At 38.9% G+C, this 15,438-nt stretch overlaps 1 protein-coding gene across 10 annotated transcripts in view; it reads left to right on the forward strand.

Moving 5' to 3' along the window:
- Nucleotides 1-15,438, forward strand: part of APOO (apolipoprotein O) — a 53,641-nt gene that overhangs the window by 10,172 nt on the left and 28,031 nt on the right. For 6 of the 10 annotated variants that reach the window (XR_012026154.1, XM_072815588.1, XM_072815590.1 and 3 more), the window contains exons 2-5: nt 10,287-10,394; nt 11,476-11,584; nt 13,470-13,552; nt 14,153-14,207. Coding sequence is in view for 9 of the 10 variants with exons in the window: in XM_072815588.1 (XP_072671689.1) it covers nt 10,287-10,394; nt 11,476-11,584; nt 13,470-13,552; nt 14,153-14,207 (355 nt within the window). In the remaining variant the exon portion in view is untranslated. Of the gene's footprint in view, nt 1-10,286; nt 10,395-11,475; nt 11,596-13,469; nt 13,553-14,152; nt 14,208-15,438 lie in introns of all 10 variants that reach the window. The other 4 variants (XM_072815593.1, XM_072815594.1, XM_072815589.1 and 1 more) reach the window with 1 other exon arrangement.

A 15,438-nucleotide genomic window follows, 5' to 3' on the forward strand; every position in this document is an offset into this window, starting at 1 on the left:
AACAAGTTTCCTGAATCCTCTATTGATGGCTTACCTCACTTGGCAAATATTGACCCTGAGCCTGTTTGTGGAGTCACATCATTTGGGAGCACTGTTAGAAGTTGCTGTGTATAGTCTAAATATTGACTTTTCTTGTTTTTGTGCTGTATTTTTGCAGAGATTTTCATTATGAATCTGGATTATCACCAGCTGAATTGAGCCTTACACAGCCACTTTTTTTCTAGAAAAATTGTGAAGTTTTTTTTTTCCTTGAGGAAGAAAAATCTGTGAATAGATGAGATGAGATTGGAGACAGTTGCAGTTGGTGTTCTTTGTACCCAAAGTGGTTTCTTAGGAAATGAAACCTGGGTTTAGATAGACTTTGCTTTGACAAAATAGCTCTTCCTCTTAGAAAATGTAGATTTTTTAGTTACTTGAAAAAGCGTTTGAAAGATAATTCTTGAGGTAAGTTGTTCCCCTCTGATTTTTTTCCTCCCTGTATTCCCTTAACTCAGAAAAGATTGAACGGATCTTGGGGTGCCATTCCGAAAGAGAAAGAGGAGACATGCATAGGAGTTTAGGTAAGCAGCGGTAAATTTCTGTCTGAATGAGGAAGTTCTAGATGAATTTGAGACGTGGTAGATTATGTGTCATGTGTGTTATAAGTCTGTGACGCCAGTTCAGCGCAACCAGATGACTCAAAACGTGCTTGAAGGAACAGTAATCTCACTCTTTGGCCTTGAAGTTTCCTTCCTGTTTATCAGACACGTTTATTCTTTTTTGCATGAATTTAACAAAAACTGGCGACTGTTTTTAAAGAGTAGAATGTGAAACAGTTGCAGATGAAAGGTAGTTGCTTTGCTGACCTAATTCTGTGGTGAGTTCTGCCCTCCAAAGATAAAATAGAAGTTGGTTTTATGTAAGCCTAAGATAATGTTAATCTTGAAGATAGCCTCATTTTCTTCCCTTATCTCTTTAGATCACAGTTCGTTTGTCGTGAATGAGAAAGAACTGGGAGATATCACTTACTGTACCACAGAATTACAGAATGGAGTTTCTCACAAAATAGTTCTATATTTATCATAGTTGGAGGACCATTTTTCTATTTGTAGGTTAAAGTCTGAACTCTTAAAATACTGACTTCATGACCCATTTACTATGAAACAGACATTGAAATGATTGTGGTGACTATTGTAAAATAAAAGTATAAGCGCTCCCAAATTCAGACATCCAAATGAATGCCCATCCAGGTGATCATTTTAAGAGGACAGATTTAATTATCCTGGCAATACATTTCTCCCTAGACATGGTGTCACTGAGCAGTAGATTTATTCGAAAAATATCTTCATCAAAATATTTCAGCCTCTCTTCATTTGGAGTTATCTTCATACTTTGTGACAGATACTTTATACACTGGAGTCAGCCACTTTTGTTCTTTGCATATTAAAGAATGAATCAATGTATGTTATAAAAACTTTAGGAAATACAGAAGACACTAAATAATTGCTCTTAATTCCACCATCTTTATAGATAGCCACTGTTAACATCTTTTCAGACTTGTTTGTGGGTATACTTACACATATCCTCAGTTTCACATTTTCAGAAAACTTACAGTCCCCTACCCTTTAAACAATGCCATTTCCTAATCTGCTTTTCTCACTTGTATTTCAAATGTACAGAGACTGTTTTTCTTACAGGCTTAAAATTGGATCTGAAAGCATTTAGAAATGGAAGCCATATGATCATATATCAAAACTAGATTCCCTTTATTACTTTGTTGTATAAATAGTTGCAAGAAATTCTGGCTCCCTATTTGATCTATCCAGGTTACTACTTTGAAGAGAAAAAACTTTTTTTGAGGGGGTGTACTATTTATTTTTCTCTCTGGCTGCATTCACTTTTTTTTTTTACCATCTTAACCATTTTTTTAGTTTCACTTTTTTGTATTGAAGTAAAAAACCCCACATATAACAAAAAATTTACCATCTTAGCCATTTTGAAGTATACAGTTCAGTAGTGCTAAATATATTCAAATTGATGCATAATAATCTCCAGAATTTTTTATCTTGGGACACTGAAACTCTCTATCCATTAAACTGCTCCCCATTTCTTCCCCCCTTAACCCCCAGGTAACCCCCATTTCACTTTCTGTTCCTATGAATTTGACTACTTTAGATGCCTTGTGAAATGAACTCATACAGTACTTGTCTTTTGTGACTGGTTTATTTTGTTTGGCATAATGTCCTTGACAGACAGGTTGCTTCCACTTTTTGGCTATTGTGAATAATGCTTCTGTGAACGTGAATATATCCTCAAGACCCTGCTTTCAGTTTTTTGGGATACATATCCAGACATGGAATTGCCAGGTCGTGTGATAATTCTATTTTTAATTTTTTGAGGAACCTCCACACTGTTTTCCTTAGATGTTGCACCATTTCACAATCCCACCTGCAGTGCACAAGGAATCCACTGTCTCTATAATATACCCTTGCTAACACTTGCTATTTTCTGTTTTTTTGATAGTAGCCATCCTAAGGCATATGAGGCGAGAAAATACCTATTTTTAAAAAATAGTGTCTAAGTAATACTGAATCAACTTTTTGTTTAAAGTCAGAACAGTACAGTGAAGATAATTTTCAGGTTCCCGTTGTCTGTATCCCTCTAGCCCCCTTCTCAGAGAAAGAAAAGCCTCTATTACCAGTTGGCATGTGGCCTCCAGATGAGTAATGTAGGTACTGTACTGAACGATCATTATGACAGGAAGGCATAGTTTTTTTGATATTTCACAAATATGGACTCATTTATCTTTATTTTTGATTCAGTGTACAATACATTACTAAGGGCAGCAGTATAGCCAGACTTGGGCAAAATTGTTGATTGTTTTCATCATTTTGTTTGACCCTAAATTCTTTCATATAGTTTTTTTTTTTTTAAAGATTTTATTTATTTATTCATGAGAGACACAGAGAGAGAGAGAGAGGCAGAGGCAGAGGGAGAAGCAGGCTCCATGCAGGGAGCCTGACGTGGGACTCGATCCCAGGCCTCCAGGATCACGCCCTGGACCAAAGGCGGCACTAAACCGCTGAGCCACCTGGGCTGCCCACATGTAGTTTATTTTTCATTTTATGTCCTCTTTTTTTTTTTTTTTTTTTGGGAACAAGAATATCCTCAAAAGTATTGTCAGTTTCCATAGATCTTTTTTTTAAAATCCATTTCAGATTTTTCTCTCTTAAATAACTAAAAAGAATCATATGTAAAACATTTTTAAATTTTATTTAAAATATTTTATTTTTTTATTTGACAGAGCACAAATACAAGCAGGGGGAGTGGCAGAGGGAGAGGGAGAAGCAGACTTCCCGCTGAGCAGGGAGCCCAACATGGGGCTCAATTCCAGGACCCTGGGATCATGACCCTGGCCAAAGACAGATGCTTAACTGACTGAGCCACCCTGGTCCCACCCCCCCCCCCCCCCCCCGCCAATTTTGTTTTTAATGGAAAATGCTTTCAAATGGAAATTATTACAGGAAAGGTTGACCGAAGATCAAAGAACCAGTATAACATTTGGAGGAAAAATATATAATTATGCCTCATTTCCTATAAATAGGAGAATATCTAATTTTAAATGACATTTACTATAAAAATGTCCCCACATGCACTTATTTTCCACAGTGACAGATATAAAAATGGTCTTGTATAATAACTTTGGAAACAGCTGCGCATTTTAATGTACAGATTATATGACCACTAAGTTATATAATAGCTAAAATGCAATAATTTAGGCATTAAGTTTATTTATGCAGCTTTTGATACCAAATAATTTTGAGTATGTTATCATCCAAACCTGTCTGGCCTTGATATTAAAAGGAAACTTCTTGATTAAGAATGTTTGGTATTATTAAAGCAGCAGCCATGGTTTATGATTCTGTATTTGCTGTGTTTAGAGATTGTACCTACTCATGGGTATAGCTGAAGAGTGTGGTGTTTCAAAAAATCATCCTGGGCAGCCCGGGTGGCTCAGCGGTTTAGCGCCACCTTCAGCCCAGGGCATGATCCTGGAGTCCCGGGATCAAGTCCCGCGTCGGGCTCCCTGCATGGGGCCTGCTTCTCCCTCTGCCTGTGTCTCTGCCTCTCTCTCTCTCTCTCTCTCTCTCATGAATAAATAAATAAATAAAATCTTTAAGAAAAAACAACAAAAAACCATCCTCCTGTTCCAAACCTTTGGTTTCTCTTGTTACTGCTCTTTACAGAGGCCAGTCCTAGTGACACTTAAGTCTTAACATCAGTCTGTTGGGTGGCTGCCAAGAGAAAGAAATGCGTAAACTTTCGATTGTTGATTTTGCCTTCTCCCTGCAGCTGTTTGCCAGCATTTCCAGTTGTGGCTCATTATTCTCTTCTCTGTGTTACTCTGGTCCTCTGTGGGTTAGCGCCCTCATCACAGCAGTGTAATTATTTGTCCACTTTTTTAGACGATGGAAGCAGCAACCACATCTTACGGTCTTTGAAGTCCATTTTCATGGTTTCATCAAAGAGTTGCTTTGATGTTGTCCTTTGTGTGGCTTGTAGGGCCATGAAATGAGGGAGGGAAACTGAGAAAAACAGGGTTTTGGATAAAGGAAATTCATTATGAGGTGGCAATTGAAACACTTAGTGAGGAAGCCCACAGGGAGTTCCACACACAAGCCTGCGGCTTAGGGAGAGGCTGGGGTTGGGAATACTGATTTGGGCATCAGTAGTGTAGGGTGGAAGTCAAAGGCTTAGATTTTAATGAAACTGCTCTAGAGTGAGAAGGGGAGAGGGTTAAGGACTACTCTGACTCACCAACTCTGAAGAAAGGGCAGAGGAAGAGAAGGCCCAAAAGGAGAGGGAAAGAGGGCCCTATAAAGCATGTACAATGGAGCTAGAGTACAATCTTGGCAATGGAAGCAAGAGAGAGTATGAAGATGTTGGAGGGGTCACCAGTTTCAGGGTTCAGCCAGGATGCCAGATGTCCATTGGAGTTTAGCAATTGGTAGGCCATGGGTGGCCTTGGGAAGAATGATTTTAGGTATCTTGAGTAGTGAAGGGAGGAAAGAATGAAGTAAAGAAAGCAAGTAAGAATCCATTTTTCTAACTTTGTGTTGAGATCTCACATACAGAAAAGTGCCCAGATCACAAATGAATTTTTACAAACCTACCATACTAGCATAACTAGTACTCTATAACCCCTCATGGTCCTTCTTGTCACTCAGCTTGCATCCACTTTTTTTTAATAGTCACTTATTTAAATGATCTCTACATCCAGTGTAGGGCTCAAACTCAAAACAGCAAGATCAAGAGTCACGTGCCCTTTCTGCTGGGCACCCACCCAGGTGCCCCAAGGATATTCACTCTTCTCCCTCCTAACCATAGTCTATTTTTAATTTATCAGTGAAGGGAGATAGAAGGATGGGATGGTAGAATGAGAATTAGGGGTGGAGAGCATTGATTGTGTTGTGTTTACGATGGGAAAGATTTTCTTGGATGTAAATAAATCCCATAACTTCTCTAGTAGTGGGTGTCCAGTCACTGTTTTATTTTTTATGTTTAGGGCAATTTTCATTTCATACTTTCATATGTTTTTAAAGGTAACTATGTTTGAGTGCTTATACAAACCTAAGCTGAATAACTGTTTCCCAAGCATCTGCTTGTGGAATACTGGTTTTCTAAACTTGGCTGATAGTGGGAATAGGTTCTTGGGTCCCCTTATAGATTTACTGAATCAGATACCATGGGAGGAATATTTGGAATCTCTGTTCCTTAAAACAAAACAAAACTCCCCAGGTGATTCTAAAACCTCTTGTGTATGCAGGTTTGCAAAGTGAGGCTTAGATTTTATCCACAAGGAAACTATATATTTTAAATGAAAGGCCTAATAAGATAATAGATCTTTAACTTGGGGAGAATAAAGGGTCACCCTACTTAAAAATGAGAGAAACTATATACTGGGTTCTCCATAAAGTTCAAAACAAAACAAAACAAGTTGTCAGGGTTTAAACCCTGCCGTTCATGAACATCCTTGAGTAATTCTGAAAATGGCTTATTTAGCCTGAGATTTTTGTCTTGAAGGCAATTTTACTGGCATACAATCAGAAAGTGGTCCTGGAGCTACAGAGTCTAGGGCAGTGTTTATTTGCAAAACAAGGACAGGTTAGCCTTCTGGGTACCCATTATGAGCTGAGTGTTTATGACCTCACTAGATTCATATCTTGATTAACTGTGTCCAAGAATCTCCTTTGCTGCTGGAGCAGAAGGCTGAACTCCATCTCAGGCCCGAGTTGTGTTGTGTGTGTGTTTTTTAATTATGACCTGAGTCCTTTTGAGTAAACTCATTAGCTTCCTGGAAACTCTGTAAGGGCAAGGACCATGTCTCCCTAAATGTGTCATATTTAGCACTGAGCCCGACATGGAAGTAGGTCTACAAAAAATACTTGTTTTTGAAATAAAATTGCAGTTGACCTCTTCTAATTGTATTGTCATATGTAACCCTGCTTCCCCAGCCAGATTTGTTTTGCTCTTGCCAGTCCCTGATGACCTTCACTGCAGAGAGTAAGGAGCAGAAATCCTTGAAGACACTGCTGGCCTACACCATTTACAAAATGCCTTGTTAGAGCCCCATCCTACCACCTGCCAATCCTAGTGCTCAGTTTACACTGATGATTAAACCCTCTGTGGGCTATGTAAAAATAGATGTTGAAAGGCAAAGAATCCAAATGTCTGAGGTTGAGAATATACCTTAAGGGAAAGGTTAGGATACCTCACTGGGGAATAGAATCAGACGGAAAGAAGGCTTAGCCACATGAGCCAGGGAACTCAAAGCCTAGGGGTCACCAACTCACCTTTAAATTGATTTTAGTTTTCTCTATGACTGAGGGTCTCATACCACTATATGCAAAACCTCAGACAAGTCAACACATTGGAGTCCTTACTTTGACACCCCCAGCGATCTGTGTTCCAGAAGAGGCATCTAGTAGCTGAAGGATACATTTCAGAGGATAGGCTGGATCTGAAGCAGTAAAGCTGTTGAATCTAGTTATTCTGTAGCTGTAGTTTAGCCCCTCATTGAAGATGCAGTTCTCAACAGAGTGGGCTCGACTTCGGTCTATCAAGCCAATCTCATTGAATCTGAACTAGAGCATGTCTAATCAGCTCTTGGAAGGTGCATATGTACCCATTTTCTGAGCCAAGCCATCTGTCCTGGGTAGAGTGTGAACCTCGCAAACAATGATTCTCAAGGACTGTCACGTGGGGCAGGGAGTGCTACAGCCCAGAGGTTCTAGCCTCTCACCAGAAAAGGTCCAGGGGAGATCTCACTTCCCAGGAGGTATTTTCAGTCTGGTTGTAACATAATAGGTCAAGACCCTTCATGGAAAGAGAATGCCTCTGTGTTCTAGGCTCACACAAGGCAACCCAACAGTAGTGAACAGGACAGCCCTCACATCAAAAAATAATCCAGCCCAAAGTGTTAATATTGTTGAGAATGAGAATCCCTGAAGTAAATTATGTTCTCTCTGCAGGGAGAATTGTGGTTCTAGAGAGTGTTAATCTGTAGATCTCCCAAGTCTCCTGTTGTGAGGTTTGTTTATTTTTTATTTGTTGAGGGTCTTCAGGAAGCTGAAAGGGCAACTGCAGGAGGAGCCTTTCTTGGGTGCTCCTGCCCTTGTGGCCACAGTTCTTGCTGTGGGATGAAAGTGGGGGTGGCTTTGAATGGTGTGGAAGACTGGCAGGAGAAGAGGAAGAAAACAACTTGAGCAATGAAGGGCCAGGCTTTGCTTAATATTACAATTAGGAAAGTGGATGAGAGGGAAAAATAAAAGTAATCAGGAGTCCAATAAAATGTTACATTTAAAAAGTCAATAAGTTGAGATTGAAAAGAAAAGATGAAAGGGAGTGAAAATAATCACTAAGAACAGAAAGGTGGAAATCTGAATTAAAACAACAGAAGGCTATGAGATGAAAAATGAAATATATGAGCGGTAGATAGGATTAAGGATTGAAAGTAGGACTTGAGAATTTAAAATGCCAGCATAAAGCATTATATCAAAGAAGGATGGAGGCAGAGGACAGAATGAACTCCAATGCTTGGGGGCTCCAGTGCTGGATAAGGAGTGGGAAAGGTTAAGACGCCAGCTCTTGCCAATGAAGAAGAGAGTGAAAATCCAGAGTGGGGCCAGCTGGCTCAGTGGAAAGTCCCCAGTTCAAGGCAGTGTTGTTGGTAGGTTGTGGACAGACCCAGGGGGCAGAGAGCACTGAGTTGGCACCTCCACGTACTAGCAGCCTAGTAGGCCCTCTCCTCGGGTGCCTGGAGTGGCCACACTGTCTGCAGTAGCTGGTTAACCTTGACTCTACAGAAACAAGAAAAATTTGTAGCAATATTGCCTTGAAACTAAGTCCTTTCAAGATGAACATGTACTACTTCAGGGTATGTTAATTATTTTTAAACCAGTTAAAGTCATAGCCACTCTTTTTAAAATAGCTTCTAGCTCTTTATTTGCTTCTGAAACAGGAATTGCCCTTTTGTGTGTAACTCCTGGCATACATTTCAACAGACATTTTTGTCATGTTTTATTTAGCATTATATGTTTTGTGAGCATTATGGCATTTCACACTGTAGGCACTGCAGATCTCAGTAATATGATTTCCATGATGCTAAAGCATGCCTACAGAGTTAAAACAAATCAGCCACTCATTTATTTTCCATCTCTGTTCCATTCATTCATGCAGGTAGTAAATGGTTACAGAACATTTCTTATGTGCTATGCACAGTCAGGATCACAAGTGAGATAGTGAGATGTGACACAGTAGTGAAAGGTCTTCCCATCTGGTAGGGAGAACTTGATATCCATAAATAGAAATAAGAAAAGAAAAGAAAAATGCAATATATCTCCCTGCTCTTAGGCAGTTGTACAGAAGGACAAAGCAAGTATAGGACATTCCAGGCAGAGCAAGCAGCATGTACAAACCCATGAAGCTGGGCAATAGCATGGGAGAGATCTATGGAGTTGGTGTGTTGTGGGAGAAGCCAGAGCTGCAGAGATAAGGTGGAAGAAGGTGGTTGGAGTTGCCTCAGAATGGGCCTTCTTTGGCCCACATAAGTAGAAAATAAATAACAAAGACTCTCAAATAAGGGTAGAAGATAATCAGTTTGTAGTTCAGAAACCTCATTCTTTTACATTGTGGTGGTTCGAGTCATCAGAGGGCCAGGTGAGCAGTTAGAATGCGCTAGAAACAATCCAAGAAAGAAATGAGGGCCCAAGGGAAGATTGTACAGGAGGGGATAAAGTGGAGAGAGTGAATTGAGATTGTGTAACAGAATTAACAAGACTTAATGACCAATGAGACAAGGTGGTGATGAATGTGACCTCAGAGTTTCTGACTGGGTTGTCTGGTTGGATGGTGCCACCATGCCTGAGAGGAAGTAGAGGAAGAAGGGCCAGGTCTGGGGTAAAGACGTTAGATGGTCAAGTGCTGTGTAAAGGTAGGGGATTATTATTGAAAAAAAGTTTCTGACTTGATTCCATAGCACACACCCACCCATCAGGCCAAATGTGGATTTGGAGACACAGACAAGATCCTGATGAGTTGATTTTGGACATGGCTTGTAGAAAAGTAGAAATGTCCAAGAGTATGGGATAAGTGAAGGTCAGGAGGGAGCTCTGGGCTGGGGTTGCATATCTGGGAGGCACTGGCTTCAGGTTGCAGCTCCTGGGTGTGAGTGACCCAGTAGGGGAGAGCAAGGCACAAAAAGATACTCAGGGAACTTAGATTGTGGGAGACCAGCTCTGTGTGGGAATGGAAAGGGAAAGCTTGCAAAAGTTTGATTATTAGAATTACAGAAATAATCTTCACTGTGTTCAGTGAATCACTAAAAAGAAACCTCATCCATTGTTGGTTGGTGGGGGAGAGTGTGTATGTGTGTGTGTGTGAGAGAGAGAGATCGAGACTATTTTATAATTTTAAAATCATTCCATAGCATTTCTCTTATTTTTAAAAGGGCACACATGTGTATATGTGTGTTCAAGTATCTTCTGTTTTACTTGACAAGCTAAGTAGAAAAACTTGGGAACTACTTACTGTCTTAGAAATTTAGGTGAAGGTGACCTGAAATTTTAAGTCCACAACTATATACTTTTTAGTTTCTGACTTCCATAAAACTTCAGGAATGCATCTGTTTCTCATAAACCATAATAAGCCTTCCAGGGCAGAAGTCGCTGAGGTTATAAATGTGCTCACGTTATGCACATCCAGTTTATTGCACTGACACAAGGCTTAAGATTACTTCTGTGTTTCAGGTAATTCGGAGGTCTGTGGGGCCAGCCAGCCTGAGTCTGCTCACCTTTAAAGTGTATGCGTCACCTAAAAGGGACTCACCTCACAAAACTTCTGTGAAGGTTAATGAGGTAACATGCCGTTCATGTTGTGATATATTTTGAACATCTGCTTATTAGTTACTATACGAAGTATACAAATTGTATGTCAGGAGACAAGATAGTTTAGAAGACACTTAAAAAGAGGAAATATATTTGCTTAGTTTTTCTTCATGGGAAGCTACTAAGATGTAGCTTTTTCAACAAATAAACTTTAATTAATGATGTTAGCTAAAGGCATACTTAAATATTTCCTAGATTTTTTTTGTGGGAAGTCTGCTCATTACCTCTAAGTGATTTGCCTCATTCCAAGACTGCTTTCAAGCCAAGAAAACATTTGCATTTTCCCTCTCTAAGAAATTAAACACCTGGGTATGTTCTTCTTCTTGGCCAGATTAGAGGCTCATAAGGAGATGCTTAATAAATACTAAATAAATAAAGCAGGAAATCTTCTCTCCATTGTTTACATTCTTTTTGTCTGTACTTCCCACTGATTATTTTGGATATTTGCTTTCTTTTGACTTAAAGTAGACAAAAGACCTACCTTCGATCATGGACCAGGTTACTTGAATGGTGTTGACATAAGGCTAATATGAGTTTCTCTTTTGCCCTTTATACTCTTCTTCTCAGACCTTGGAGCAATGTGTTTTTTTGTGGGCAAAGAAGGCAGCCAGTAGTGACTGAACAATTTCTTCTCTGGGTGGAGAACAAACTTGCTATCCTGCTTGGATTAGCACCAGACTAATCATTTAAACTCAATTTTTTTTTTACATCCCCTCACCACTTTAGTAGAATCCTTTTTCCAGACTGAATCTAAGGTGAAATACCAAATGCCAGTATATAAAATGGAGAAAGGGGGGCTGCTTTCTCTGCTACTACAGGAGTGGGAGGAGGGCAGGACCCCTCATAGTCCTGTCCTCTTGGACTTGTCCATATTGATAAACCAGGTACAAAGATCCTCGGACGTAAGTTCAGGGTGCACGAAACCGTTAGAGTCACTGCAGTTCGTGAATTATTAGAGATAATGATGCTTACAAATTTGACAATTGATTACATTATCTCGTGACTATATCTACTTTTTAATTTTTCTTTGTTTTGTTTTTAACATATACAGCTTTCACTCTACTCGGTTCCTGAGGGTCAATCTAAATATGTGGAGGAGCCAAGGACCCAGCTTGAAGAAAGCATTTCACATCTCCGACATTATTGCGAGCCATATACGAGTTGGTGTCAGGTACAGCTGTTCTAAAAGTAGAGTGACACATTTCTGTTTTAGAGTCAGTAGTGAAAAGTCTGTATTGGCTGCGTGTTTTCAGAAAAAGGCATGATAGTGGGCACCAGCTTAAGAGTGCCTGACTTGCAGTGTCATCAGTGCCATTTCTGAGGGGAACAGAGAGCCCCAGCTTCCTGGTAGTGGCTGTTGTCATAGCTGCAGAGAGAATTTCCCTTACCAGGCACCTACCAAGGTGTGGTACCTTGACTAGAGAGTGGACTGTGACTATCTTGTTGGTCGCAGCTATGAAAGCATGATTGTTTCCCAGGAGAGGACTTGGGGCTAGAAGTCAAGTATAAGGAAAAAGATATAATGTAAGCATTTATATCAAAATTGGAAAGTTTTTCTCCTCCCAGAGAGTCTACACATCAGAACCATTTTAACAGGAACAGTTACAGAACATTTTGAATACTGTAATAGAGTAGATAACTAGAAAAGTGTGGGATTATGTATTTGAGTACTGAACTATTTGTCCCAGTGACCAAAGAGCTATGTATACAGATGGGCTTCTGTCACTGCTCAGGTTTTAGATCAGGCCCTGGTTATTATGTTCATGGAAGCATTTCTGCAATTTTTAACACCTGAAATGGAAGTTTACAGTCTACAGAATGCTTTTGTGGGCTTTGATACATAAAGTATTTGCCATACTTGATCTTGGTTTCAAAAATTGATGGCAGATTAGTAAAAATCATGTAGATGTGTGTGACATGGTCTAGCTATACTTTGCTTGAGATTTACAAACTGAATTTTCATCCAGAACTTGTCTTAAAATTTTTAATTTCAATGTCTCTGCCAGTGCTGAACTTCCTGTCACCAATTTAGAAGAAAATAGTAAGCATAGACTCTGTCAACAATATAAATTAGGCCAGTATACTTAAGTATCATAACCATATTCTTGAGTTACAAATATCTAAAAATATCTTTATCTTTTACATAGTGTGTTGTAAAAAGCTTAGACTTTATTGTCTCATTCTAGAAGATTTTTAAACCATCTGCTGGTTAAGATAAGGTCGGCAAATTTGTGCAAACATGTGTCATGTAGGTATGACTGCTATTATTTTGTGGGTTTTTTTTTTTTTTTGGATTATAAAAGCACTTTGTCTCTTAACCTTTCAACCTAAGGTTGCTTTTTGTTTTTTACTTTTTCATCCGTGCATGATGCTCAGTGCAGCAAAATACCTCATTAAATGATAGAATAATTATCAACATGTTTGTACTACTTCTTTTTTTTTATTTATTTATTTTTGTTTGTACTACTTCTAAATTTAAAAAAAGTTTTATGATTACAATGGCTTTATTTTTCTACAGAATGATGTTTCTTCAATAGAAGTATTTCTACTTCCTGGCTCCTTTTTCAGGCCAATAATTTCTAGCCCCTTTCTTTAATAACTAATTTAATTTTTCTTTTTAGTGAGAAGATATTCCAGCAAAAGAAATAGGTCATCACCCTAGACATTTATCTGTAGGTTTTCTTTCTTTTTATGGGCATAAAATACCAATAATGGATTTTAATGAAGCAGTATTCAATTTTTTAATGTTCTATATTGTCCTCTCCTAAATTCACTATTTGTTGTTTAAAGGCATTTAACAATACTGCATAACTTATTCTGACTTGGACCAAATTAAATAAAACAAATCCTTTTCCAAGTGGCAACTGGTTCTAATACCTTTTGATGCCCACATGTCTCTTTTCCTATCTTTATTTTAGTCTTCTTTTTTTAAAACTATTTTATTTATTTGAGAGAGAGAGAGAGAACATGAGGGGCGGGGGGCAAGGGAGAGGGAGAAGCTGGCTCGCCGCTGAGCAGGGAGCCTAACATGGGGCTCAATCCCAGGACTCCGGGATCATGACCTGAGCCGAAGACAGATGCCCAACCGGCTGAGCCACCCAGGCGCCCTTATTGTAGACTTCTTGAAGGTGGGATACCTTCTAGCTAGTCTGTTGTTTTCTTTAGGATATATGTTATTCTTGTACAAAGCCATTTTATTGTTGTTGTTGTTGTTAAGAGAATGTTAATACTTCATTTGCTCCGGGATTGGGGTAAGCGTCTCTCAAATTTGGATGTAGACTCCTTACATCCCATTCAAGGTGATCATTCCTGCTTCTGAAGGGCAGTTTTCAGATACAGACTCTAAAATCATGACAGATCAAGAAATAGACTTAGTATGAAAGACAGATTTAATCTCACAAGGAAAGGATTGCCACTTTAATGATCAGAGGGATTGATTTTTGTCCATTCTCTTTGAATTTAATAGAAGAATAAAAAGGCTAGGTTGTTGAAATCATTCGACTTGTAATCTTTGCTTCCTGTGGCAATAATAAACTGTTCTACTGAGCAATCTGTGGTGAAGGGGAACTTACACAAGAGAAAAAGACAAAAAAACCCCAGATAGACAGTATATCCCTTTGTTCAAAAAGTGTTAATAACATGATAATTTATGCAGTAAAGACAAATATATTTATTGTTGCTTTCTAATCAGCATATTCTTCTCATTCATTTTCTTTTCACCTTTTTAGGAAATGTACTTACAAACAAAGCCCAAGATGCAGAGCTTGGTTCAATGGGGGTTAGGTAAGTTGATTTTTAATTAAATACAATTTGTTTCTTCGTTAGCATTGAACTCTTTAACAGGGGTTCCATGGATGGGCTCCAGGAGATCCAGGAATTCCTTAAAATTTTACGCAGAATCTTAGAGCTATGTGGATTTTTCTCGAAAGAAGATCTGTTGTGTTCATCAGATTTCAGAGGACTAGTGTCCCTAAATATTTGGGAAGTCTCTTCACAATCATTAAGATTTTTGGGCTAACAAGTTCAGATACGCTGGATTTTTTTTTTTCTGAAATCAATTTCCAAGTTCAGTGACACTGACTCACACATACTCACCCCTACTAGCTCATTAGTAGGTTTTCAGAATCAGGGTAGCTCATTTGTATGGCTGTTAATACATGCTACAGAAGTTTAGAGGCAAGAAGGAACTGGGCTGGTGTGCCCAGGAAAGGCCTACTGCATGAGTAGTGTTCTTATATTTTTTAAATTGGGTTATTCTTGTCCTTGACTGTTGTTCACATCCACTTATCCCATACCCTCAGAAACTGGGTTCATAGTCCATATTCTGACTTGTCTCCATCAGAAACTGGTGAATTAATGGACACTGATTGGATTAATTTCTTTTATTGGGCATCTCAGCAAACAAAAACTCATGTTTTTATAAGTGTTTGCTTTCATGACCACATAAAACAAAGATAAGTAAAGTTTATTTCCTTCTGAAGATCATTGAGTGTTGATGTGCTGATACAGGATTTGAGCATCCATGAATAATATGTATGTTAATAAGTAACACCCTAATTTTATTAATTTCATAAGCACTTATTCAATTTTTATTACATGCCAGGAACTAATCTAAGTGCTTTAAAATATTAATTTATGTATAATCCTCATAACCCTGACAGGAAAGTGCTTTTATTACCTTCATCTTTTAATCTGAAGAGACTAAAGAACTCCTGATCTCTTGTCAGTACGTGTGTGATAGAGGAGGGGTCTCTTCATTGTTACCTATCACTTCCCATTGATGCATAGCGGTAGGCATTATTTGCAACCTAAATCTTGTCTTTCTTCTCTTGGACTGGTTACTGCAAAAGCTCTTAAGAAGAAACATTCCATTATGAGTTGTGTTGTTGTCTGCCAAGGCAATCTGTCCATTTCCCGGCAGTCACAGCCAGGACATGTTACCAGAAGCTGGGCTTAGGCTTCATCGCAGCCTTTTAGCATATCTTCTTTGCCATTTCTCTGTGATTTACCCACC

Source organism: Canis lupus, chromosome X (genome assembly GCF_048164855.1).
Source record: "Canis lupus baileyi chromosome X, mCanLup2.hap1, whole genome shotgun sequence".
In the NCBI taxonomy this organism is placed as follows: Eukaryota; Metazoa; Chordata; class Mammalia; order Carnivora; family Canidae; genus Canis; species Canis lupus.